Genomic DNA, 27,396 nt, shown 5'->3' with positions numbered 1-27,396 from the left:
CTCCTGGGCTTTATCAGCAAAGAAAATGATACAGGCTACCACATAACATTCGTGGTACATGGTAAGGCATTTGGTGGAATATTCTGACTAACTGATGTACAACACAACGTGTGACAGCTTCTTTTATCTACTGTTTCTTCTTTGGTTCTGATGATGCATGAAGCTAAGCTCTGCTGTTGTTGCAAACATTCATGTGCTGCCTGCTATTAGGAGACAAATTGCTTGTGAGCAGCCATTTTGACCTTGGAAATCTAAATTCTCGACAAGAAAGGAGAGCAGAATGTAAATAGAAACAGGAGGACAGAGTACATATAAAGCGGTAAGGACAAGCTGACTTAAAAAAAATAATTATTTACCAATCGATATTGCTACTATTACACAATTATTACTATTCAGCAGAAGCTGTAAGTGTTAATCATTTCATCACTTTAACCTCTTATTTTGCTGCTTGGCTTACTTACAAACTGGTTTTCTTTCACTCTCCATCATAACAGATGGTGTTCAGGTGAAGGTATATTTCTAAATGTAATTACTGCACAATACATGAAATCAAGGATGAGTATGGTCAACCTTAATATGAGCCACAGAAAAATCTGAGAAAATGTCAGACAAGTTAGATTGTGACTTCTTTTTTTTTTTTTTACCCTCTGTTCTACTCTCAACCCAGCAGGTTGAGGCAGATGCCCACCCTCCCTAAACCTGGTTCTGCCAGAGGTTTATTTGTGTTAAAAGTGAGCTTTTTTTCCTTCCACAATGTTGCTCAAAGGGAATTAATAGATGTGTTGGGTTTCTATCTGGAATATCACATAGTGAGGTCTTGTCGTGAGATGACTTATGATGCGATTTGGATAAAAAGCTGTAATGAACTGAAAGAGAGAGTGAGAGCATTCAAAGGGGACAGAGATTAGACACCATGTGAATATGTAACAGAATGGTTGCACAAAAGGAATCAAGAATGTGAGGAATTTAAGACTAACTTAAAAACGTATGTCTGGTCTAAAACAAGACTTTGATGGTACTATAACAAAAGAAGCACGAGAATTTGACAAAAAAATGTTTTACAAATACTATTTTTTCTTCATTTTCTGTTAAAGCAGCTACATCACGTTTAATGCATAACTTCGTTTTTTCAAGAAAAACAGAAGCTTAACAGGTTTAGAAGCACCTTTCCTTCTGTTTTATTACACCCTGTCATGTGTGCATTTTCACTAAACACACTTTACCGCCCCATCTCGTCAATAACAATTAGGACAGCATTAGGTTTGCATCTGAATTACAGCTGGACAAATCATCACCATGTTACTAAATGCATAACCAAAGTTGGAAAACAATTGCAATCGTCTAGATATGACAGAAAAAGCTACAAAGAAAAACAGTGAAGGACTTACTGAGACGGAGCTGCTGCTGCTGGCTGACGCACACTGGCCGCTCAGACTTAAGGCTTAACGGAGGGGAGAGTCCTACCAGGTCACAACCTCCCAACATGAGCACTGTGGAGACAAGAGGTAGAAATTCAGCAAAACAACAACACACCTACGAAGCACATGAGAAAAATGACCTGTCACAATGTTGTTAAAAACTATTCAATACATACACAATCTTTTCCAAACATGGCACCCTTATTCTTTTAGATACTGATCCTTTGAAGCAAACAAAAGCCAATCTCTTGTTATGTTTTAACAAAAGACATACAACCGTATTCTTTTACAGTTTTTTGGACAACATGCTGTGCTCAGCTGAAAACAACTCCAATATACCGGTACACATTAAACCATCCTCTCTTTCACAACCTGCTTTTTCACAGTGTGTTGTGGAGTATCCCGCACACTTTATTACAAGGAAGAGCCAAAGGGCAGCCGACTGCAGAGAGGTGAGGGTACAATGTCAGACCAAAGAGTGGCGAGAAGGGAGGTGGAGGAGTAGATACAGTCATGTGTATTGCCACAACAACAACGTATGTGTAAAGTATCAAAACACTGGTTCAAGAAAAAAATTACTGTGCCACATTTCTAGCTAAACATTTTTATTCGTCACAACATTCCTTGCTGGAATGCCAATGTAAAGAAGTCTGGGCAGGATCATGCTCTGCTCTCACACAAGCATTGCTTTCACATGGACAACTGTTGAGCTACTCTTCAGAGAGGCCACTTGAGCCATCCTCATATGCTGGCAACTTTAAATGGCAACTGAAGGGCAACTGCTTCAAATGACAAGAAGCACAAGATCTAGGCACTGACTTTGTTTTTTATAGCTGGAGCCCTTGGTTGTTGCCATTTTGGCAACTTATACCAGTTAGAAAACTTTGTCTCTGTGGTGACCAAAGAAAAACACTGCAAAGATTTGCATGTGTGTGATGGTGAGCGTGAGATTACGTTTGTGTTCGTCAAACATCAGCGGTGTTTTGTACCGACGGGCCTGTCCGTGTGATACTCTGTGTGGGGTTTGATCAAACGCGAGCCATTTGGACATATGACCCTGTTAAATCCCACTTTTATCACGAAGGCTCATTGCTTCTAATCTATGCGACCATGACAGGTTGAGAACAGAAGCAACTGCCAGTGAAAATGGTTCCATTCAAAAGCACTGATCACACAGGTCCTACAACAGCTGTGATGAAGCTCTTTAATGGTAAAGTCGGTACACAGAATGCCTTCAGTGGCAATGTCTTTCATGATATACATCCACTGTTAGCTCATCTTTCTTCTGCAGATACACTGCAGCTCATGACATGCTACAAAAAAAACATTTTGCACTGTTTAAGACAACTAAACATTTGCTACAGTTCATGTTAATTTAGCCTTTCAGAAGTGAGCATGTTGGTCTGCTGCCTCATGGAAGTCTTTGTTCCTGTTGAGAGTTACATGATTGGACCTGTCAGCCCTTTGCTGCACTGCTGGGCTGAGCTAATAAAACCCTTTTTGGTAACATACCATGCAAAAAGTATTATTGGGGGGAAAAAATAGACCAACAAGTTACAAAGGGCACTTGATTGAAACCAAAAGCCTGGCAGCTTTGTGGTTTGGGGCCTGTGGAAATCAGTCAAATAAAGCTTCTTAAAATGACAAATTCAAGATGTGCCAGAATGCTTTCCATTTTAGGACAGTTTGAGCAATTACAGAACACCTTGAGTAGGCAGCAGCAATCTGAAAACGTAAAGCCAAATTTACTGATAGTGTAAAATGAGTATGTAGTATGAATACACTATGAAACAAATCAACTGCAAATACAAAAATTTTGAATAAAATAAAAGTTTTCCAGAAAATGACAACAACACCTTCCTTAACTGCCATCTCTGCTTGTTCCTCAATGACTCAGTTGAGTGTATTTTACAGAATACATGTGATTGTTTCACTGTTCCTGCACTGGCTGGTTTGGGCAGTTAGGTACTTTTGTAGGTTTTTTTTGTTTTTTTAATCTATCTCCCAGCTTGCAAAGCTGACAGAGCCGTTAGAATTTCAGGAAATGCAATTTTCCCTCACAAGCATGGACAGTCTTTCTCACAGACCTCACAGCAACTCAACAAAAGCAAAGTGACCTTTTCAGCACAGACACTAAAATGGTGCAGATTTACAACACACACTAATCCTCCAGTCTGCTAAAGGACAGGCTATTCCCATACTACAGTAGTAGTAGTACAGCTTGGATCTGTCCGTTATGATACTGCGTGGGCCTCAGAGCATTCACTTTATGTTGCCTGTAACAGGATACTTAACATCAACCCCACAGGCTACTCCAAGCTGAGTCGTGTACAGTTAATGGCTTGCTGCAATAGGCAATACTTTGGAATGTTCATTATAAAGGAACATGGCTCACAGCAAGCAATTTGCTTCTGCACTAGTTGGCAGAAGCCTGTTTCACTAGAGGTGCTGTTTCTTTCAACGACACAACACAGACACAATACAGGGTGGTCTTGGCACATATATGGTTAAGTTGAAATATCACTAATTACTGCAGGTCATAACTCTCTATCCACTTATGCTGATTACTCATTAGGGATTGACTGATTATCAGCCTGGCTGATTGTCGGGGCCAAAATCGTCATTTTTATTTTTATTAGAAGATTACTGATAAAAAATAATTTAATGTACTACTTTGGCTCTGATGAAGCTTGCTTTTTTTCTCTCTGTAATCACTCAGTTTAAAATCAGCGCCATCTGATTGGTTGCACGCCACAAGTACGAGTCAATCAACACCGAAAGCTACTGTTTACAGACAGGGACAGAATAGCACATTTGCAAAGGAGCAGCTCCAGCAAATTTATGGAGCAATGTTTCAAAGAAGAGGCAGCAAATGTTGCTGAAGCTGTAATAAACACTTCAATCTTTCACAAGCATGTTCAGTTTCCCCCCTTACACTGAATATAACGTCTTGCTGACAGTACTAGGCTAAAGCTACCACTAAGAGGCTTGCAGCCAAGACTATCTGGAGTACCTGTAGCATCTTTCCAAATTAAGATAACTTTAACGCTCTGCTCTAACTGACAGACTCGTCTGTCTAGCAGAGAAATGCTGCAAAAACTCAGAAGCATAGCCATTTTCACAAATCAGGACACTAGCTACTTTCACAGAGGCTAAGGTTACCTTAATGGCTAGCGGCTAAGTTAGAAGGAAGCCGCGAATTACCTTGAAACAGTGTCTGAAAAACAAAACAAAATAATGCTTAAAGATTAGGGCCTTCAGGAACAAAAGTGATTAAATAGAGAAAGACATAAGTGTAGAAGACTTCAATTTGACTGTTCATATTTAGTTAAAATATTAATTAATAATGAAGTAATCTTGTTATGAATGACAGGTTTTGTGCTATCACATTCTGTTAATATCATTTAATGTACATCGGTTGCAACTTTTAGTTATCCGTTGTACCATTGATTGGTATCGGTATGAGCTCCAAAAAAAAAAAAAAAAAAAAAGCTGTATTGGTTGATCCCCATTACTTATTTTGATTGATAACTAATCTTCCTGATTTCTTTCTCAAACTTTTCAACTTCCACTTAACTACATCTCTCTGAAATAAACAACAACAAACACACAATTAATTACAAAGTGCAGCACTATGTGTGTACAAAGTCAACTGTATTGTCAATCCTACCATAATCATACAACAGACAGAGGATCAAAGTGCAGTTTCTCCCAGATGTCGGTGTACAAATATACAAGTATTTTAAACAAAAACGCACAAAAAAGTTAACACTGCTTGTATTTTATATTTAGCTACGCTCTGTTTATGTGTATGTGTGCTTTAGGCGGCAGCGGTGTCATCACGAGCATCACAAAACATCACACAAGGAGGTCAGGGAGGCCGTGGTTGCCTGGCAACACAGGGACAATGACTGCACATGACATGACGTAGTCTGAGCTTTGCTGGTTTCATCGGTGCCGTTATCCCCACACCCCCGTCTTATGTGTAAATGGTGGGGAGGGGGGAAGCAAACATGCTGCTACATGGTGAACCTGGGAAGGTTTGCAGCTGCACAGGATGGACTCCTGAATGAGGCTGTTAAAAATAGCATCAAGGTAGTTCAAAGCAATGCACACATTTCCCCATCGGACAATCAGAGGCCAGCACCCAGGACAAACACTGCAGTTAATGCACTCAGTGTGTGGGCACTCAAACTGAATATTAACCGGAATCAAAAAAGGGACAAACCAGGGAAATACAAGCAATGTCTGCTTGTAGTCCTTGACAGCTAAATGAGGGATTTCCACAGAGATACGAGAAGCCAGCCAGAGCCAGAGGAGGGTTTGGAGTTATCTAGCCTATGTGGTGATTTTAAATTGAACCATTTATAAAATAAACCTATACTACAAATAACTAAATGAACAAAAGATGTAAATCATCTGACTCATATCATGTGAATCTGCTTAATCAACTCAACTCCTAGTCATTGTTTATTGTAAAAAGTGCAGTTTCAGTAATACTTTGTGAAGCCCATAGTTGTCTGTGTGACATATATGGCAACGGCAGTGTTAACTTATAGATATTTAGCAGACATAGTGTTGACCACGCTCAACAATATGTCTTGAAAAAAAGTAAGTTAGCAAAAATGAGTACTACACGCTTTCAAAATGTAGTCATGCACCAGAGTAATGGACAAACTGAAATTTGGACTTTGTGATGGCGGCAGAGGAAAACACCAGGGAACATCAAAGTAATTCTAATTTATCTATCACTTATTTCATCCTGAGGAGGACAAGAGTAAGTGTATCATATTTTATAACAATCCATTGTGACAATCAGTCAGTAGATGTTAAAATAGACTAAAATGGTGGTAAAAAAAATTATAATAAATACTTACTTGAACAAGTAACACAAAGGTGATGCTTGTACTTTAAACAATACTTTTTAGTTTCATAAGAGAAAATGGGATGAAGACTAACTGGTTGTTTTGGTACAGCTTCCCTTAGCTTTTCTACTGAACCAGGTCTTTGTCTAATCCATATGGTGGAACACACAGCCATGAGGGGGAACAGTAGGGGGTTGAAATTGCCTTGAATATCACTTTGATTGAGGAGGTTATTACAGAATGCAAAAATGTGCCCTGACATGATCTCTCTATTTTATGGAATGAAAGGCATCATTTTACATGCCAGTGAAACAAACAATAGTTCAAGATAACCGCAACACGCAGTAGCCTGTGGGGTGTGCCTCATGCATGCTACAGAGTAAATAAAACACGTGTATATTAGCTGCACGCTCACACGCTTGTGCAGCTGGTCGACTGTCATCGTCTTTGGAATTTGTGCGACCAAAGGCTCAGTATCTCAGCCGCTCTAAAAAGGCCAATAATTTGAGTAATCATTAAGCCTTCAGCTGAAACCTGGCCTGTTTAGTAAACCAGTTACCGTCAGCATAGACAGTAAGGCAATAGGTACAACAAAAACTGGAGGCATCACAGTTTGTTTTTGTACGCAACAAAAGATAAAGAGCTACTCGTACATAATAGAAAACTATCATCACTGATTAACGTGCTGTCGTAGCTTTGAAAAAGACTTAAACAAGTGTTGTTGCATTAATGACCCATAAAATTGTACAAAACATGACCCGAGCGTTGTGTTCGTCTTCTGTGATAAATGGTAACATATCAGACAATGCTGGATGAGAATGTCATTTGGTTGAAACTTTCTGTTTAATGATTAGTCGGTAGAATATACGATCATTACTATTGAGAGCTTGCCTCACTTTAAACAATAAAAGGAAGATTTATAAACTTTAGAGTGGGAAGATTGAAATGTGTTTACCAGGGTCAGCCAGATAAACTGCATTTACATCTATTCAAAATCTATAAGCCACAAATGGGATCACATACCCTGAAATTGATTTCCTGTGTACAATACTATATATCTCGATTCATGATGGGGAAAAGCAGTCACTGATGTCCGAGGGTTTTTTTTTTGTGTGCGACACTGATCAGAGTGCAATAAAATCAAATGTCATCCAACTTTCAAGTCAACACAGCCTTTACAATGAGGCGCTGTGAGAGACTTTGAGCCGAGCCTTCTGTTTGCTCAATGTTTTACCCCATCCAAAGCAATGAATACAAATGTCTTCACTTTTCCATCTATTTATGTTAATCCCTAAACAGACAGGAAGCCAGTAAATAGCAAACATGCTTCAGACATCACCACATATATTAGAGGTACAACGGTAAAGGAAAATCTTTCAAACTGGCCAAATTTCCATCATCTAATGAAATCTCTCGCAATCACCGAGGCATACTTTGAATACTAGTGCTCTTTATGCTGCAGCAACATGATATGACAAGGCTTAATTATACAATTTTAGTTCAATTAGAACTAACTTTCATACAAATAAAATGAAACACAGTGCTTTACAGAACAAAAGAAAATATAATTTTTAAAAATCCCTCCATTCCCCCCAAAAACATGAGGTTTTAAATGAAGGACTCATAAAAACAGAGGAACTGAGGAAAGACCTTTATAAATAAATGCAATGAGGAAACACTCGAGGCAGGACACGTTACAAAATCCAAAATTAGGAAATAACAGAAAACGCAAGTGCTTAGGAGATAGAAGAAATTAACCAATATGTACAATAGATAAATGCATAATAAGTTAAATAAATAAAACCAACTTAAACGGTACATCTTGAATTTGCTTATAAAAATATCAGTATTCTTTGCTGCCCTCGGTGTATATTAAGGCTGTGAGTTGGACAATTTACACTTATAAGCAGCAGCAATGCAAATATTTTATACTCAAATTAGAACAATTTTATTTGAATAATAAAAGACTGCTTTAATAGACACCCAGCCAGCGTTTAGTCCATATAGTTGTCAGTCAGGCTCGTCCTAACGGTTAAGTGCAGTCTGACAGTTTGAAAAAGAGGTAAATATTGGCTTTAGCGTAACAGGATAAGAATGTAATGCTTGTAGTTAACGCTTTGAAATGTATGTTTTAGCTAAAATGTCACGTGATTTCCCCTCTAATTACGGTCACTACCATTAATTTATGCATAGATGTAGATTTCAAGGAGGATGCAGGGGACATATTTCCCTCAATATCAGGAACAACTGCATTTTTCCCCCTGTACTGTGTTTTTTTTTCTATCTGCTGCTGTAACACTGAAAACTTCCCCGTTGTGGGATCAATAAAGGTTTAATCTAATCTAATCCCCTGAGCAGCACTGTACATGCTGAAAATTTTGGTGAAGGGTTTGAATAGTGCAGTAAGGCTGCCCTGTTAGGTGTCCTTGGTGAATTAGTCATTTTAATAACAGTTCCCACCTCCCTGCAAGCGAATGTTCCACTGAAACAATTCCCCACATCCCTATTTTGAGCAACCACTGCCACAGCATCCTGTTCCTAGCAACTCCAGGACGATTATGATTGGCTTAAGGATATTAATGATTTGTTAGTCACTTAATTGCAGTTCATAACCTAATTAAAAATACACTAACATACTGCACATTAGCTATAGCACCTTGTTATTACTAACTAAATTGTAATACCAACGCACCAGAGGCTTCCCCCCCATACTGCAGAATACTAATGAGGTGCAGTCCGATCATTCTACACAGCGCCCGAGAAAGGTCGGACTATCTGAGACCACTGTCATAAAGGAGGAAAATCGCCTTGAAAATGTTGACATTTAAGTAGCCGAAATCAAATAATTTTTCCTTTTTTTTCGATTATAAAAATACACAAACTGATTAGGTGATTATTAAAAAGTTGGCGCTTGACTTGGAAGTTGACAATAAATGAATTAATTGTTGCAGCACTACTATCAAAGAAAGACCCCCAACTTAATGGGGTCAATGTTGAAATGAGATCTATGCCCTTGACTTTGTGACTCATGAGTTTTTTTTAAAAGAACTCCGATATATTTAGCTAATTTTCAACACTAATTCTGGTGTATGAGCTAACTAAACCAGCTTACCTTTGCTAACTTGGTGCAATACATGGCAAAGCTGTTCCATTATCAGTTTGACTATTAGTTATGGAAAATTGTTTGATATCTGCATGCCTAATTAAACTTGAAATATGAAATACATGCCAGAGCCTTTCCTCACCTTATCATAATAAACGGTGGTGCAGTCAGACCATTCTATACACCACTACATGTCAGGTTCTATGAGAATACTGTTATAGTGGAGAAAAAACAGAAAATATTCACATTTAAGACACAGTTATCAGAGAATTTAGACTTTTTTCCTTCAAAATTAGTTGACAAGTAATTTCACAGCTGACAATTGATAATTTGCTACAACACCATCATAAACTGATGCAGAAATGGCAAAAAAAAAAAAATGTACCTGAATGCAGGAAATAAATTTCCACTACAGAAACCCCCAGCTTAAGCAGCTTCAGTAATTTCCCAGACTGGTATAAATAAAGTATTTTTCTATTCTATTCTATTAATGAGAGGGTCAGTCTTCAAACAAAATGTATGCCCCTGATTATTTGACAGTTTAGTTTTGCTTAAAAACAATGTGATTGCTGACTTATCTGGCTAATTACCCAGGCGCTGTCATTCATTGCTGTGTATTAGCTGGCCAATCAGGCTTACATCTGCCAACTTGTTGTTAGTTCAACAAGACGAGACAGCGCAGAGCTGTTCTGGTATAAGTTTGACTACCACTTCCGAAAACTGTTGAAAACGTGCATGCCTAATTTAAAAATAATAATAATCAGAGGATCCGAGAATTTAGACTTTTTTCCCTCCAAAATTAGTTGGGAAGTAATTTCACAGCTGACAACTAATCGATTATATGCTGCAGCACCACCATAGACTGATGCAGGAATGCCAAAAAAAATGCACCTGAATGCACAAAATGTAGAGTTTGACGGCCCCAGCTTAATATGAAGATCAATATTGAAGAGAAATGTATGCCTCTGATTATGTGACAGTTTAGTTTTGCCAAAAACTAATGATTGCTGCCATATCTGGCTAATTGCCCACGCGCTGTCATTCATTTCGGCGCGTGAGCTAGCCAAACCGGCTTACCTTTGCTAACTTGGTGTTAGCGTAACAAGACGCGACATTGCCCAGTTGCTCTCTTGCCAACACAGCCGTAATAAATGTTGCCACAACCTCAAGGAACAGCAACTAGACAGACCACACGCACTCCGACTAATGTGATATTGAACTCTTCGTCCACATGGTCCCGTTGCCCAATCATACCAACTTTCTGCTGCCGCCGCGTGCACCAACTAATCTGATACCCGGCAACCTCCAAGCCCGCCGCGGCGACGGAACATTTTCAGCCTTTGGTTTTTTTTTCTTTCTTTCTCGTAGCAATACAGTTTTTATTCAGTCACTGGCACCACATGCCTACCTTTAACTGCTGCTCTTCGCTGCCAAAAACACCGCCGCTCCGGTGGATAACTCGCATCTGTTTGTAGCTTCAGTCGTTACGGACCGCCCATTCTCCTTGACACCAGATGCCTTCAGGTGCAGCTCGTAAATTACACATTCACTCCAATCACCGGTGAATACGTAACGTATTCTACTGCGTTCAGGTGCTATAAAATCACCATAACGATGCGTTTGCTTTGTCGTGTTGGTAGAAAGCACTTAGATAGCCCTTTAAATTTGATTTATTTAATTGAAAGATCGTTAGGAGAAGTAGATTTGATTAGATTTAGGTAGAAAAGACAAGTCGCATTAATTCAAAACGCTAATCACTGCATAGTAGCTTTTAGTGGTAATTCCAGCGTGAAAGGTTTGCTTTTATGTGACACTTGCTTCTAAGCGCAATGTCATTCATTCGTTACCCTTCCCCAAGCTTTATCACAAGTGCAATCATCCCGACATCCCTGAAGGCAACACACCACGTGCTTTGGCGGCCTGAAATAAATTTAATAGGTTTATTGATTTGTGATCGCAGGATTTCCATTGGGAACGACTGAATTTTAAAGTGACACGGAAGCTGTATACGTGTCAACATCATTTCAGTTGTTATTATTATTGTATGTATGTATATATATATGTATATTGTGTGTGTTTTGTACAACACCCGGTTCAGTGTGTATCATGACGCAAGGCTGCAGGAAAAATCGTCATCGTGGTAATTAATCACCATGGCAATGCCCGCTGATTGATTTTTATCATCTATTTTGACAGATGTGGAGACATTAAACCTCGCTCACCCCCGCATGCACAACAACTGTCTGCATCTTACCTGTTCGTCTCTACGTCGACAGCAGGTGTGTGAGTACATGTTGTCTCCTCCGCTGCATCCATCGGCCCAATGACACACATTTACCTCCAGTTTGGAGAAAAAAAAACAAAAACCCATCAGTGGTGTTCATGCAGCGGTCACGACACCATCCTCCATTTCTCCCAGTGCGCATTGGTGAGAGCGCAGCTGCACATCCAGCCACATCTCTTTCCCCCTCCTCCGGCTGGTGACTCATGTGTCTTGTTGAATTAATAGTGGCACCAGTGTAACACCACAGGGATGGGAAGAGGCAGGAGGAAACACGTACTACATACAGTATCATTCCTGCAGACCTATTTAATCCCATGGCATCAAATTTTAAAAATAATCTTTAAACTAGTAACTGGGGCTGCTTCTGTGCAACCTGCTAGAAATAGAGCAAGAACAAAATCTAACACTTCAGAGGCAAGTTCTTTCTAAAGAACAAAACAAAACAAATACTGGCCAATATTGTAATCCTAAGTGCTTCTTTTGAAGGCAACCGCACTTCTCATTTTGTTCTTGAAAAGGCGTCATCTCTCAACTAGAAAGTTTTTTCAATTCTAAATGACTGATGGGGAATCCAGGGTATTTATTCTCACCCCCACATCACTTGGCTCATTACTGGTTACGGGCAAAAGTTTCATATTCCTCAAATGGTGGTAAAACTGACAGGTGAGGGACATCAAGACTTCATTCAAAGTACCCGACACGTGGTTAGAGACGGCTTCCTTTACTCCTTTCTCAAACCATCTGTGTTCTATGTTCAGAATCTGTGCATTGCGGGATTGCCAATATTGTTGTGTAAACTGAAACTATTCAACCAGTTTAGAGTTAAATTATCAACACCAGGGCAGAGTTTTTGGCACCCCGCAAAGAGGTTTTACATTCCCTCCAAAGGGATTTTAACCAGTGCCAAAGGAAAATCACCGGCAACAAAACGATAAAAACCAAGAATGAAAGTACACTGCACTTCAGCATCATGATCTCTAAATCATTGTTTGAGTGACTTTTTCTATTTTTCAGTTTAAGAATGTTCTTGTCTTGTTATTGCTCAGCCTTGAGTCACATGTGACAAATAGAAACTCTTGAACCTTGAATGTTGTCAATTGAAGTTTCATTTACCAAAGCCTAAAATACAATTTTGTTCATACGGTGACAAGAATGACCAGGAAAATACACAGATTCATGTCACATGAGGTAACAGACTACTGTCTTTACCGCACACAGATCTGTCACTGTCATGGGCAGTCATCCCCCTCAAATGCCAACGCAGAACCAGGAAAAACCCTGAATGTGTCCAGTGGAATGACATCTTCAGCACAGTGCCTTCATCCTCTGCAGGTTCTATCAACAGACAGGCTCTCATTGTCATTATGATAGTTTTTTTTTTAATTGTAAAACAAACTGTATAAACAGTGAATCATTAATCAGTGTGGAGCACATTTCACAGACTTCACACCTTTTCACACTGAAAACTACCAAATGCAGTAAATAAAAATATTGTAGGCGGGCTGCCCTCTATATTTAATTACTGTCCTAGCAAGTATTAATTCCTCTGACAATCTGAGGAATGTTGCCGTATGTGTAGTAAGTACAATATTTTACATTTCATAAAAATTTTATTACATTTCCACCGAAGAGCACCGCTGCTTCAATCCATCCGTGTTCAGGGGCACTATGTGATGTTATTCATACATGAGTGTAGAACTCAAACATGGCGAAGGCAAGAGCCTCCATCTGTGTCGTCTCCCAGCGAGGTGCAAGTGTAACCAAAAAACGGGTGTATAGATAAATGTAATATAATCACAACTGGGTGAAACCGATGAGCTTCTCTGCCCAAAAGAAAATTGGCATTTGCACCTCAACAAATACAGCATCCTTGAAGCTGGTGCCGAGTGTCCATCTTGTACGGGTTTCCCCTCAGTTCAGTTTTCTGATGATAGAGTTAATGTCTGTACCGCGGAAGCCGGGGTTTCCCAGGTCCTTCAGGAGCCCAGCTTTGTCCCTGGCAGCGTGACGAGCCACCGACAGCTTGAAAGGCAGCAGGAAGTTGTTGGCGGCCCGGAAGTTCTTACCAACCGAGTAGATCTCGTGGATCAAGTCCTCCAAACAGATGATGCCGTGTTTACCTGAGGAACAAGAGGAGGGAGGTGAGTGATGGGAAGGAGGCAGACAGCATAGAAAGATTTTGTGCACGACAATAGATGGTAGAAAATTTGAAGAAAAGGAGCAACACAGGAGAAATAAGCTGTAAATGTACATCTTTAGGTGTTAATGAAGATGTGGCTACGAAGAGGCTAAGTTGACTCCAGGAGAATCTGGACTCATATTTATGCTAAATGCACAGACAGCCCACTCATTTTCATTTACAAAAGTAAGAACTATTTGCTCATGCTCTACTGTGCTGGGGAAACTTTGATACTGTTTTAGGGGATGTGTCAAAATGACATTCGTCATTTTTCAGCATTTTCACCTGCATCAGTCTTGAATAAAACAGAACCTGTTTTTTTTTTGTTTTTTTTTAAAGTCAGTCATGGCTATTTAATATATTTTCCCACTTTGCAGTCTCTATAAAGATAAAAGTCACGATGCAGTAAACTGTGTATTAATCACTAAGGCCCAAATTGAATAAATTTGCATTCACAGTTCATTTTTAGATTTATATAAATCTATAGCAGGGGAGAGGTTTCGGGCACTGATCCCATCACTATGCTACTATCTGTCTTCAAAATGTCTAAAAAACAGACTGAAGGTGTTGAAGTTCAAACTATCCAGAGCTACAAATGTAAGCTGTTAAAGCCAAGTTTCACAAATGTTAAAGTGAGAGAACACTTTGCATCATCTTTATTATGTATGCCATCTCCACTCAGTGGGTGTCACAGCTGAACACAAGCAACATTTATTTCATTCATTGCCAAAGTGTGTTTAACCTCAATTTACTTGCTAGTTTACATGCCTTAAGTGAAAAGAGGGAACTGACTGTAAGCTGAAAAGTCGGAAATACAGATCCCCATAATGACAATCTTTTTAATTAACAACCCCAAATATATTCTTAACAAGGACAGGATGATGTTCTTGCCTTAAATAAACCTTCATCTGTCATGATTAATACCACTGAAGGGACCTTTGTCAACACTTAAGCCTGACACTAGTGCTGGTGGTTTGTCCTGCTATCATTCCGTGCTGGTTGAACCAACAGTGGACGTGACTTACCCATGTGCTGCTCAATGAAGGTGTTGTCTGTCAGAGGAACACCTCTCTTCCCTACCCTGGCCTGGCCTCTCTTCAGGATGAGCTCACGTACAGACTTCAAGTTGGGAAAGCTGTTGAGAAGATTACCAAGCGTTTTAATATGCAACACCAAAAATGAAAACCAAGATTAAGTTTTACAGCAAAACAGTCCGGATGACTCACCCCCAGGCCACGTAGGGCTCCACCATCTTCATCATGGCGGTCGAGGTCTTGTTAATCTTGACAAAGGAGCCGCTGAAGATCTTCCTCAGTCTAAACATCTGGATTACCTTCATCACCTTAAGGCTGACACCTTTAATCCTAACAGGAGAGGAATGTTGAATTTTAACAAAGTAGAATGGTATTCATCTACCAACAGTGTACTTAGAGCCAAAACACAAAGCCAAACAGGGTGGGCAGCTCAGTCTTTAATGATCTGCCAACATTTGAGTCAGCGCAGAGAGACTGAAAATGTGAAGAGGGAAACAGGTATGATGTGTAACAAGGGCCTCGTCTGTCTCATGCGTGCCTGATAGAATAGATACACTCTTATTTCAATCAGCCCTCTTGTCTACAAAGGCAGCAATAGTCTGTGTAATACACCTGTAAATGTGAGTGTAGTCTAATACATCTGTTTTTCTAAGTGTTCAACTACAGTGATTGTTCTGACCGCGTCTAAACACAGGGGACCTACAGCTCACTGGGCACCTTCTCTGTAGACAGTAGCTATGTTTTTGTATCACTGTCAAGCAAATCTAAAACTAACTTATGAAAAGCCACCAAAAAACAAAACAAAACAAAGAAGTAAATTAGTCTTGTTTTTATTAACTACATTGGAGTGAATAACATGGCTGTTGTCAGACACAGTAGACGGAGCCAAAAACCAAAACCAGTTGTTTGAAAAAGAAACAAACACAACTTCAGTCATCTTTAACAGAAAAGTAAATAGAAGTCTTCAGGAATTTTCTGAAAAAGGTTCCAATTGTTCTTTAGTGTTTCACTCTGTTCAGAGATAAAAACAACAAAAGAAACTAAAAACCGCTGATCACTTATGTGAGTTCAATTTTCGCTATGTCAGAACTTTAAACGGCCGTTTCCACCACCCATGAAGCGCCATGAGTGTTCTTTGAAAAAGACGAAAACCCCTTCAAGCAAGCGTAAAACCTTGTTTGTAATATAGAGGAAGTTCCCATTATTTTTTCCTATGCAGCATTCATGATGCATACAAAAAAATACATCATGAAAACATGGCTGGTGGTGTAAGACACCAAGAGGATAGAGTGGGCTTGTGACTTATGACAGATTGCTTTTCACAAGTCACTATTAAACATGCTTCACTTTCAAGTATCTAAGCTAATATTCAGGATTCGTACATTCAACTACTAAAAAAAACATACAACAGTACTCACTCCCTGATGCGGACGACGAAGGCCAGTCTGTGCTTTTCAGGAGGCATGGGGGCAGGGGGTCTGAGATCAGCTCTGCGGATGCGAATATCATCACGATGCTTCCTGTGACTGTCTTTCAAAAAATCTTCCAAGCGCTTGAATTGTATTGGTTTGCCTTTTGATACCTGCAATAATACAGAGATATACATGTAAATAAAGAGCAGTACAAAAAAATATCGATAGTGTATTAACTTCTCATCAAGTCTACATCTAAGGTTAAGCTTAAGGTTAATTCCAGATGGATGCACTGTGGAGCAAGTTGAACGTAGTCAGGCTGTCTGCGTGTTCACTAAAACTTAAATGAGAGATAAAATAAGTGTCACAATGGTGTTATCAGCTTTTTTGTTAAACAAGTTTTTCCCCATAAGGCTCTTTGTGCACTTCTGTGTGACGGAAAATTCTACTCTTCTTATGTTATTTATTTATTTTATTTCATTTGTTTATTTGGACGGGACAGTGTGTATTAATGAACGTACAATCTCAGGTTGCAGTAAATACGCCGGATTTAGCACAAGGCTAATGTCTATCCGGTATTCTTCCACACAAAGTAAACTAATGGTGCTCTGCCTACTTCTGTCAAGAGGAACAAGTTGTAACAAAAGAGGGCTATGAAGAATTTTAAAAAATGCATTATGGTAAAAATCGCTGCTACTGCAAATTAAGAAAGAAAGGAATGCTGGAAGAAGACTGTTAGTTTACTGACTGAATATTTGTATTTTACCACACAATGCAGCTGCTTATTTCTGCACATTAACGCTCTTAAACTTTATGTTTCATACATTGAAATATGATACTCAAGAAGTGCCGCAAAGTCAAAAGAGACATTGTGCACTTTGTAATGCAGATTAGGATCAAGCAGAAAAACATATCTATGCATTTCTTGCATCACAAACTAAATGCATGTAGATTCTCAAGACAATGCACACACAGTTTGCCCACTATAACTGCATGGCCTCTTTCATTGGAATTACTAATGTACCGCTCCACAGGTTAGCAGATGTATTGTGTTCACACAGAGGAAATTCTGCTGACAGAGAATAAAGTACACAAATTGGTAAAGAACTGGTGAAAGGGAGACATTTCTAACAGCCTATTTGAAAGTCAAACTCTGACCAGAACCACCTCCAGAGCAGGTTAGCTGTGCAGTGTTAGTTACCGTGGCGATCTACCAGGTTAATAGAGAGCCACTAATCTTGCTTTGTAGTACAGCCCTCTGGGCAGAGCTGATGCTTTCTCCTGTATCTGACTAATCACGCTGCTAAATAAACCCATGCAAAAACCACCATTACTTACTTTTCTCTTCTCAAGCAGTGCAAGCTTGGCTTGTGTAGCCTTAATAGCCTGGTACTGTTTCCTCTTTTTCAGGAGATACTCTGGAACTAACTTGATCACCTTCTTCGATCTGGGAATAGAAGCATACAGAAACAAAGTCAGTGAGGTCAACTTTCGATAAACTGTTTACCAAGTTCATCTATAAGCTGTCGGAGCGAGGTCTGCACATTTTCATGTATATACTCAGCCAAAGAAATGAAAACAGCGTGTAACAGTTTCGTATATAACATCCATCCATTTTCATTAAAGGGGAATATATATGTATTGCTCCACGATACAGCATCTCTCCAACAGAATGGACGCCCAGTCAGAACCTGTCCTCCAGTCATTTTGGATGGCAGGTTTAAGTTGTTTGACACGTCCATCCAGAGCTGTCTTAAACAATTTCTAAGGCGACAAATGGTGGGAGTTGTGGGAATTCTGTGGCACCGTGTAATTTCAAAAAAGATACACATTATGATGGCCTTTTAAGTAACTGTTCAAAGCGATGTCTGCTCACAATATTTGAACATTGTCAATCACACCTGACTACAATGTGGATTAACTCAGTGGTTGAGAACTTGTCTGCAGTTGAACTGGTGAAAAATTTCTTGTGGGCAGTTGACTAACATCTATTTACCGATAAAAATAGGGGGAAAAAAACAAAAAACAGAAACATTCCCATGCAGGAGTTTAAATTGTCGTTCAGGCGTGTTAAAGATAACCTGTCATGTGTTTCCAAAGAGAACAAATCAGCTACACAACATCAGGTTGGCAACTTTGCTGTTAACAGGTCAAATTAGCAGACAGTAGAAATGTAACCCAAACAGAACTTAAAAAACACACAGCTGAGGTGCTGTCAGCTGCATAAAAACATTTCATTTTACAATAACTAGAGTCAAATACCGATATTTTATTACGTTAGCTATTTGCTGTTGGTCACTCGGCTCCATGTGAAATTATACCGCCTACAAGATGCTTTTAAATCCATCGACCCTCTAAATATCAGCCTTCACCGAGTTCGTACAGCGTGTATTTTTCGGAAAGACTCAATGTGATTAAATTATACGAGGAGGGACCTCGGATGGACTTAGATATGATTAAAAAAAACAATACTTACTCCGATTCAGCCATGTTGAAATCTGTGGCGTCGACCGTCGCACATGGATGACGTCGTACTCCACGTGTTCGACCAAGTGGACGGTGCAGCGCCGCACACTGCCACCCACCGGCCACACACACGTACGTGTTATTTATGTCAAGTAATAATTATTTTCTTCTGTGGCGTGGTTTGATATGATTGTTGGCATTTGCATATGGAAGACAAAGTGTTTTTTCCCCTGGTGTTGGAAAGCGGGCAAAATTGATTCCACTTTATAACCTATGTTTCAGATATGAGTATGAGCATGAGCATGTGGTTTCCACACACTGAACAGCATATGAAATATCCACTCAGTGAGTACTCAACAGCTGGTGAAAAGACGAACTCTCCCTATCAGGTAATCAAATGCTGGTCTCCTGCGTGACAGGTGGAGATACTGTCCACTATACTGACGAAGACTGCTGAAAAGGCATTGTTATCATGTCAGTAGTCTGTTTTGACGAGTAATTGATGGAGTTATACTGAAATTTAATATGTTTTGTGGATTGATGGTTTGGTTACCTTTGATTGGCATCATGGAGTATTGGGTTATGACAGCATCATAGAATCATGACCTATGGCAACATTGAAGCATGACCTACGGTAACACTGTAGAATCTTGACCTACGACGTTATTGAAGAATCTTGACCTATGACATCATTGTAGAATTTTGAACTACGACATCATTCCAGAATCTTGACTTACGACATTATTATAGAATCTTGACCTACAACATTGTTGTAGAATATTGGTTGTAAAACTACCAGCTGAGTGATGACTCAAGGCGTTAATGGCGGTGAGACTGTTTGGGGAGTGAGCTCAACAATGCGCCTTAAGCGTCGCACAAGTCACGTGGCGACTCTGACATGTAAAAAACAGCTGTCCATGTAGTCCTCGTTAGTATAGTGGACAGTATCTCCGCCTGTCACGCGGAAGACCGGGGTTCGATTCCCCGACGGGGAGGGTTCACTTTTCTATCAGCTGCTGTGTGTTCACCAAGAGAGATAAAAGCAAAACGCCACCACAATTGTGACGCTTTGGTCCGATGTCCCTGCTGATGCTGGCCCCTCCTCCTGTCACTGTTTCCTTGTGTCCACTGAGTGAGTTTGTCATAGGCGTTTGATGTTCCTATTCAGCGTCAGCATCATTATGGACGAATAAAGATGTTTCCGCCCGGTTTCGAACCGGGGACCTTTCGCGTGTGAGGCGAACGTGATAACCACTACACTACGGAAACCACGTCGGATGGCTTTCCTGGCCATTGATTGGCACGGGCGCACATCGTCCCACCGTCTTTACCTCCAGGCATACATAAGGGAAGTAGGTGTCGTTATTATGATTTCGAATAGTCAGTGGGTGTCACACATTTACTTTTTGATCATTTGTTCATTTCTGGTCGTTCGTACCTGTGCCTGACGAGTTGCAGGCAGTTTCCGTAGTGTAGTGGTCATCACGTTCGCCTAACACGCGAAAGGTCCCCGGTTCGAAACCGGGCGGAAACACACTGGGTTGTTTGTGTTTTCTCCGAGTAACAGCATCAAAGTATTCTGCGGCCGAAGCTGGGTGAGTTTGTTGCCGCGGACGCCGGTGTTGCGCGCCGAGCTGAAGTCCGCAAACAGGACCCCTGCACATGTCCGGGTGCTGCAGGATGTCACGCAGTCCCCCGTTGGCTGCGTCATCTGCTGACCTGCTCCAGCAGAAGAAGGTAAGTGGGCCTCCCTTGTTGGTCAAAGAAAACTTTTCACATCTCACCCGAGCAGCTTCTTTGGGTCTGCCTGTCTTTGAGGACGGAGAGTCCCAGCAATTTGTTCTCAGCCCACAAAACACACAGCTGGTGGCCCATAAACACGGAGGGACTCGCATGCCTCCAGGTGTGAACGGTTGTGAAGCTGCCAGCTGTGGGATGAATGGCGGTGAAACTGTTTGGGGAGTGAGCTCAACAAAGCGCCTTAAGCATCACACAAGTCACGTGGCCGGGTCAGCCGGTGCATGACATGACAAAAAGAGAGGTCCATGCAGTCCTCGTTAGTATAGTGGACAGTATCTCCGCCTGTCACGCGGAAGACCGGGGTTCGATTCCCCGACGGGGAGTGTTGACTTTTCTATCAGCTGCTGTGTGTTCGCCAAGAAGGATAAAAGCAAAACGGCACCACAATTGTGACGTTTTGGGCCTCGGTCCCTGCTGATGCTGGATCCTCCTCCTGTCACTGTTTCCTTGTGCCCACTGAGTGAGTTTGTCATAGGTGTTTGATGTTCCTATTCAGCGGCATCATTGTGGATGAATAAAGATGTTTCCGCCCGGTTTCGAACCGGGGACCTTTCGCGTGTGAGGCGAACGTGATAACCACTACACTACGGGAACCACGTCGGATGGTTTTCCTGGCCATCGATTGGCACGGGGGCACATCGTCCCACTGTCCCACCGTCCCACCGTTTTTACCTCCAGGCATACATAAGGGAAGTAGGTCGTCAAGAGAGATGAAAGCAAAATACGCGCCGCCATCTCTAATGCTTGAATCTTTTTTACTTGTCCTGCCTCCAACAGTCCACTCATTTCCACCATAAACTCTCCCCCAGCAGAAGATCATATTTACCGAAACAAAACTAATCGCTCTGATCAGGAAACATCAGTGTTTTGAGACACACAGACTGAGGCCATTGCTGACAGACACGCACACAAAGACCACACACCCACCGACTTTCTGTCGTTGAATGCTCACCCTCAACTGCTGGTGTGCTCACAGTCACTGAGTGTTTCTCTTTTTATTCCAGCACAGCAGGTTCATGCAGCTGCCGGGTCAGTCTCACTCTTTTACATCAGACTTTCCTTGTTTACCTTTATTCACCTCCACTGTCAAACCAAACTGGAGACTTTTCATTCACTAGTTTACTGATGTGTTATGAGCTTCACAAACTTGTCTGCTGATTTTTTCTTTGAAGCATTTTATTAACCTTAAAACACAGAAAGTCCTTACTGAGCTCCATGGATGTGGCAGCTTGTGCTGAACAGAATGCAGGGCGCTGCTGAGAAGTCACCCAGACAACATAGCTATGAGCCACTCCGACAATGTTTTACTGCAAAACGTTTAAAACACGTACAGCAATAACTGCTATAAGATCCTGATAAGAGACAGCCACAGTACAGATTCCATCTTGTGGGAAGTGCAGATTGAAAAATGTTAAATGAGTGGATTTTAGCCTCCATCCACACTGAACCAGCATTTCCACCCAAAACAGCCTCCTCCAGAGGGACTTATGGTGTTGAAAAAGAAGGCACCAGTGAAGGAGTAACGGTGGAGGTTTCATCTCGGAACCATCAAACTCCAAATGAAATGAAAGGAAAGACATGATCCGATCCATGAGCGTACTTACTGTCCAGCAGCTTTCCTGGTCAGGAACTGGGCTGTACGGTACGTGGTCATGGACAGACTTTGGAAAGCTGACCACAGCGGTGTAAAACAGTGTTTGTCAGATGCGTCCGCCTCCCTGCTATGAATTGGGCCGTGGTCTCTGGTGTCACTCTGTCCTGGGCCCTGAGCTCGGAGCCTCCTGCTGCCTGCTCGTGTCCACCCATGTCCTGCAGCAGGATCAAGTTGGACAATCTCCACTTCCTGTACCTTCCTGTTCCTTTATTTCTATCGGCTTACAAACAGGACCTGAGTACCTCATTTTGTGCCATCTCATGTGGATCTGTGTGTATGTGTGTGTGTGTGTGTGTTAGCCCCTGATGATGGGATGCAGTTCTATCCGGTCCACGGTGTGTCTTCCTGAGTTTTTTCTCGTTCTATCTACAGTTGAAATAAGAAGATTACACACATACTCCATTAGAAGACATATAACCTTCTTTTTTTTTCTCTCAATATTTGATATGTAGACTAAACTTTTCCTCTTTTACATCTGTTAGGATTACTAAAGTGATTTTCTTTGGTAAATACCAGAATAATGAGGCAGAGAATTTTTTGCTGCTTTATTCAAAACCAGAAGTTTACATACACAAAGATTACTGTGCCTTCAAACTATTTGGGAAAGCCCAGATGGTGATGTCATGGCTTTGGAAGCTTCTGATTGGTTAACTGACCACATTTGAGTTAATTGGAGGCAAACCTGTGTTGAGTTACCTGTTGACCTACAATGCCGTTGTAGAATCTTGACCTACGACATCATTGAAGACTATTGACTTACGACATCATTGTAGAATTTTGACTTACGACAAAGTATTCTGTAGAATAAGTTGGGTGAGTCTGTAGCGTCGGCCTTCAGGGATGATGTGTTGAATGCTGAGCTGAAGTCCACAAACAAACTGCATCATCCACTTACCTATTTGTCCGGCAGGCAAACTGTAGGGGTGGCACTCCAGGACTCACATGCTTCGAGCTGGGAACGGTTGTGAAACTGCCAGCTGGGGGATGACCCAAGCGATAATGGTGGTGAAACTGTTTGGGTAGTGTTGATTTTTCTGTCTGCCGCTGTGTGTTAACCAAAAAGACAGAAAGCAACACTTTGCCAATGTAAATATTTGCTGTCCTCCTCCTCCTCGTGTTTGTGTTCAATTGTTTCCATTCACTCACTGAGTGATTGCTGGAGGAGTTCTTCTTCAGGGTTTTTATGGACAGCTAAACATGATCCCACCTGGTTTCAAACCTGTCATGTGAGAGGTAAACGTGATAACTACTGCAGTATAAACAACATTCTACAATCTTGACAAACGACTTCTTTGTAGAATGTTGACCTACGACATCATTGTAGAATCTTGACCTACGACATCATTCTAGAATCTTGACCTACGACATCATTGTACAACCTTGGCCTATGACATCATTGTGGAATCTTGACATATGACAACAACCTTGAATAATGCAAAGTGTAGCAACGACTCTCTTAGCTGAACTCGTAGGATTAAGAAAGCAGTTGGGAAGAATTCTGAGGAGTTGTTTTTACATGGAGCACAGGATGAACTAACCTCTGGCATAAATCACACATGCTCTGAACATGACAAGTAAATGGAACAGTTTGAGGCGGGCATACTAAGAGATTGGAATCATACCACATTACTTTCTGAGGACCGGGGGAGCTGCACTGGCTAAACTGTCAATTTGTTGCCACGGCAACACACTTACTGTACCATTCAAGACCCTGATGAGCTGAACACACACACACACACACACATGCACACACATGCACGCACGCACGCACGCACACACACACACACACACACACACACACTTGTCTTTATTGCACAAACCCTGAGACTTTGTTTTTGAATTAATAAAGCCAAATTATTCCACAAAGGTCAGCGCAGGTCTCATTATGCAGCACAATAGCCACTTTGATCAGACATCAAAGAGGAGCTGTGCTTCCGCTGCTGCTTCCGAGTTTGCATATGACTGTGTTTGTAGTTTATCACAACATTTAGGTTAAGGTCTGTGAATATATTGAGAGAGACAGAGAGAGATAGATGGGCGTTGGCGCTGGTTATGACAAGGCTAATTGATTTTAAAGTCCCTTTGAAGTCAGGAGTGTGTGAAGCATAAAATAGCTTGATGATGGATTTTTTTTTGTACTCACACACTACACACACTAGCTCACTCTATTTCTCATTCAGCCCAGTACATCCGAGGTTCTTCTCTTTCTTTGAGTTTACTTTGCACATTCTTCCTATATTTTACCAAAATGTGACTTTCTTTATCTCCTAGCCAAAGTTATTATTATTTTATTTTTTTTATCAAGGTCATAGAGAGGGTAATGTGTTTTTCAGAGAGCCCAGAGGAAAGCACTGAGCTCTCAGTCAGTTAATTACTGGACAGATACTGTATGTTCAGTCTGAGCAGTTATCACTGGTTTATGGAGTCCTGCTCATTAACTGATCTCATAACTGCAGGAAGAAAAAAAATCATTCACATTTCTTACTACTTCAGATTTAAATGGACCAGAACAAGTGATGCTTTGTTATTTCAACTGGCCTCTTCTACACCAGACATAGTTACTTGCTGTAATATAAAAAGCACAGGTGTATCTGATAACATTAAAAACCACTGTGTTCTATTGTGAATGATTTCCAGGTTGCTGGTGTTATACAGTCTGGTCATGGTTATCTGGATCATTAGTGAGTCACATTTCACCACTCTTATAGTAAAAGTACCTGAAAAACTTCTTATCTCATAATTTATCTTGTGTGCAACATTTACGCAGGATGAATTCAAAACCTATGCAGAATTTCTTGCAAAAAATAAAAATAAAAAAATCATTAAATGTCCGTCTTTTTAAAGAACAATTCAGAGATGCTTGAGTTGAATAGCACTTTAGCAGTTTTAGAAAATAACTTTATAACATCTTTAGGGTTATCCAAGTTTAGTTTGGAGATTTTTAGCCATGCTTGCAGTGTGCCGCTCTGGCTGGCAGAGTTGGTTTGTTAGTGGAACACCTGGAAATCTGTCAGAAACGGTTGACTTAATGGAAAACATTAATGATGTGGAAAGAATGAATCTCACTGACTTAGATGACCCAAACTCTGTGGTTCAGAGTCAATCCATTATCTATACACCTCTTAATCCTCACGAGGGTCGCAGGGGGGCTGGAGCCTATCCCAGCTGATTTAGGGTGAAAGCAGAGGACACCCTGGACAGGTCACCAGTCTATCACAGGGCTACACTTAGAGATCTGATGTGGGACTTCGGCTTGACTTGGTGTTGATTTGGTAATATGAAGGGTTTACAGATCCAGCCTTAAAACTTCAAAACTATTTGATTCATTGGGACTGACCTAATTAATATTAACATGTTTGATATTCATGAGTTAAAATCAGGCCTGTTCTGGTATCACAGAAGCAGTGGCAGATGCTTCTCCCAATCAATGCTAAACATATTAAGTACAGAATAAGAGACAAACCGTGTTGACTGCATCTTACCAAACATTTTCTCATCCACACTTGTTTCACCCTCTCCTTTTCGCTTTTTTATTTTGTCCCTCACTGCAAAATATTATTAGCAAGTTGCTGCACCACAGTCTCTGTCGATTCTATCTGCATCCCAGTGACATCATGTGAGGAGGTGTTCCGCTCCCTGACTGCTCCCTCTGGCACAGTAATCTCAGTAATATCCTGTAGCACGTGATGCACCATTATTTCCCAGTCTTGTAGTGTGAGCATGTCTGAGATTAGAGAGAAGACTGTCTGGAGTGTGATGTGTGATGCAACCCAATTTCAAGGCCTTTTAGGATTTTAAAGCTCCTGTAGTGTGATCTCAGTCAGTTTGTACAATTAAAGGCTGTGAATTAATTAAAAAACTCCAGTCCCCTTTTGTCCTCTGAAAAGTCGCTGTCCTTGAGCGAAGAAGAATTTGATTTGATTGCATTTTGCTGGAGTTTGTGATTAGAAGCATGTTTACTGGCTCATCATAGATGAGAGATACTGAAGTGCTCCATAATATAAAGTCTTTCTCCTCAAAAATGTTCCCTTATTCAGTGAATTATCTCAATTTGTGTTTGATGGAGGTATGAAATTTGGCGATGTTTCCCTTAAGGGTCACTGTGATGTTGAAAATGTCGTCTTTTTATTGAAATATTTTAACAGTTTTGGATAGATCACTGGCTGGATGGATTAAATAGTGCTGTCATCAGGTGCAATTTTCTTTGATTGACAAAAGACTTGCAAAAATAAAAACATTCCTAACCCGAAGGAGTTAGAGTAGAGATTAGTGGCAGGAACAGCAAGGTGTAGAGGCTGGAACACAGTTACCGACAAAGTAAAAAGAAACTGAACCAGTATAAGTAGTGGTAAGGCTAAATATAGAACAGGTGTGTTAGATGAAGCAGGGATTTGAAGAGGAGGCTTCAGAGGGAGGAAACACAGGTGTGGCATATGCAGAAGGCTTTTGTCAAGTGGAGGAAATGCTGCACTTTTTTTTTTTTTGCACACTTCTGTATATGCAACGTGTACATTAGTAGATTATTTGTCTATGATATTATAAGTAAGTCACGTCATTTAAGACTGACAGTATAGCATGAAGGATTTCTTATTTGGGAGCTTTGGCTCTACTGCCTACATGTCTCTTCCTCACAACTCTCCTTTTTTCATCCTCACTGGGAAAAGCTAAGATGCTGAAGGAGGCATTAGGAAGCAAGGAGATACGGTAGCATGAGGAAAAGCACTCTGTCCACACTCAGGCGGGCAATTTTCTAAATGTCTTTTTCACTTTGATTTCCATTCAGATTAGAATTTCCTTTATCCATCCATCCATCAGCTAAACGCGCTTTATCCTGTAGTGGGTTGCAGTTAGCTGGAGCCTATCCTGGATAGCTTTGGGCAAGAGATGGGATACGCCCTGGACATGTCACTACTGAAGAACTGAAAGAAAAAAACATGCATGCTCACACAGCCAGTTTAGAGTCACCAATTCTGCCACTGTGCTTGGATATGAACTGTTGGAGGAAGCCCACAAGAAAAACATACAATCTCCTCAACTGAGCAGCAGGTTCAAACCCAGAACCTTCTTGCTGCAAGGTGACAATGCTGCCTAGATTGGCATTTATCTCTGCTGTGTGAATCTGAAAATGCCAGCTTGGTGTTGTCCAGGCAGTAATGTTTTAATAAAAATGCCTCAGTTGGA

The 27,396-nt window shown here is 40.8% G+C and overlaps 1 protein-coding gene and 5 non-coding genes across 6 annotated transcripts; 3 read left to right on the top strand and 3 right to left on the bottom strand.

Moving 5' to 3' along the window:
* Positions 1-13,026: 13,026 nt before the first annotated feature.
* rpl7l1 (ribosomal protein L7-like 1) lies at positions 13,027-18,825 on the bottom strand. The gene is made up of 6 exons (XM_008288861.1): positions 18,772-18,825; positions 17,634-17,742; positions 16,302-16,465; positions 15,076-15,213; positions 14,875-14,984; positions 13,027-13,790 (listed from the first exon to the last, which is right to left on the bottom strand). The coding sequence occupies exons 1-6, from the start codon at positions 18,783-18,785 to the stop codon at positions 13,582-13,584; spliced, it is 744 nt and encodes a 247-aa protein (XP_008287083.1). The 5' UTR covers positions 18,786-18,825; the 3' UTR covers positions 13,027-13,581.
* Positions 18,826-19,684: 859 nt separating this feature from the next.
* Positions 19,685-19,756, top strand: trnad-guc (transfer RNA aspartic acid (anticodon GUC)). The gene has a single exon. It is a non-coding gene; the product is annotated as a tRNA-Asp (tRNA).
* A 201-nt stretch (positions 19,757-19,957) lies between these two features.
* trnav-cac (transfer RNA valine (anticodon CAC)) lies at positions 19,958-20,030 on the bottom strand. The gene has a single exon. It is a non-coding gene; the product is annotated as a tRNA-Val (tRNA).
* A 192-nt stretch (positions 20,031-20,222) lies between these two features.
* On the top strand, positions 20,223-20,295 carry trnav-aac (transfer RNA valine (anticodon AAC)). The gene has a single exon. It is a non-coding gene; the product is annotated as a tRNA-Val (tRNA).
* Positions 20,296-20,812: 517 nt separating this feature from the next.
* Positions 20,813-20,884, top strand: trnad-guc (transfer RNA aspartic acid (anticodon GUC)). Its single transcript has one exon. It is a non-coding gene; the product is annotated as a tRNA-Asp (tRNA).
* A 198-nt stretch (positions 20,885-21,082) lies between these two features.
* On the bottom strand, positions 21,083-21,155 carry trnav-cac (transfer RNA valine (anticodon CAC)). Its single transcript has one exon. It is a non-coding gene; the product is annotated as a tRNA-Val (tRNA).
* Positions 21,156-27,396: the final 6,241 nt, after the last annotated feature.

The sequence above is a fragment of the Stegastes partitus genome, unplaced genomic scaffold (genome assembly GCF_000690725.1).
Source record: "Stegastes partitus isolate 25-593 unplaced genomic scaffold, Stegastes_partitus-1.0.2 Scaffold578, whole genome shotgun sequence".
Classification (NCBI taxonomy): Eukaryota; Metazoa; Chordata; class Actinopteri; family Pomacentridae; genus Stegastes; species Stegastes partitus.
This window is presented reverse-complemented; position numbering and strand designations above follow the sequence as displayed.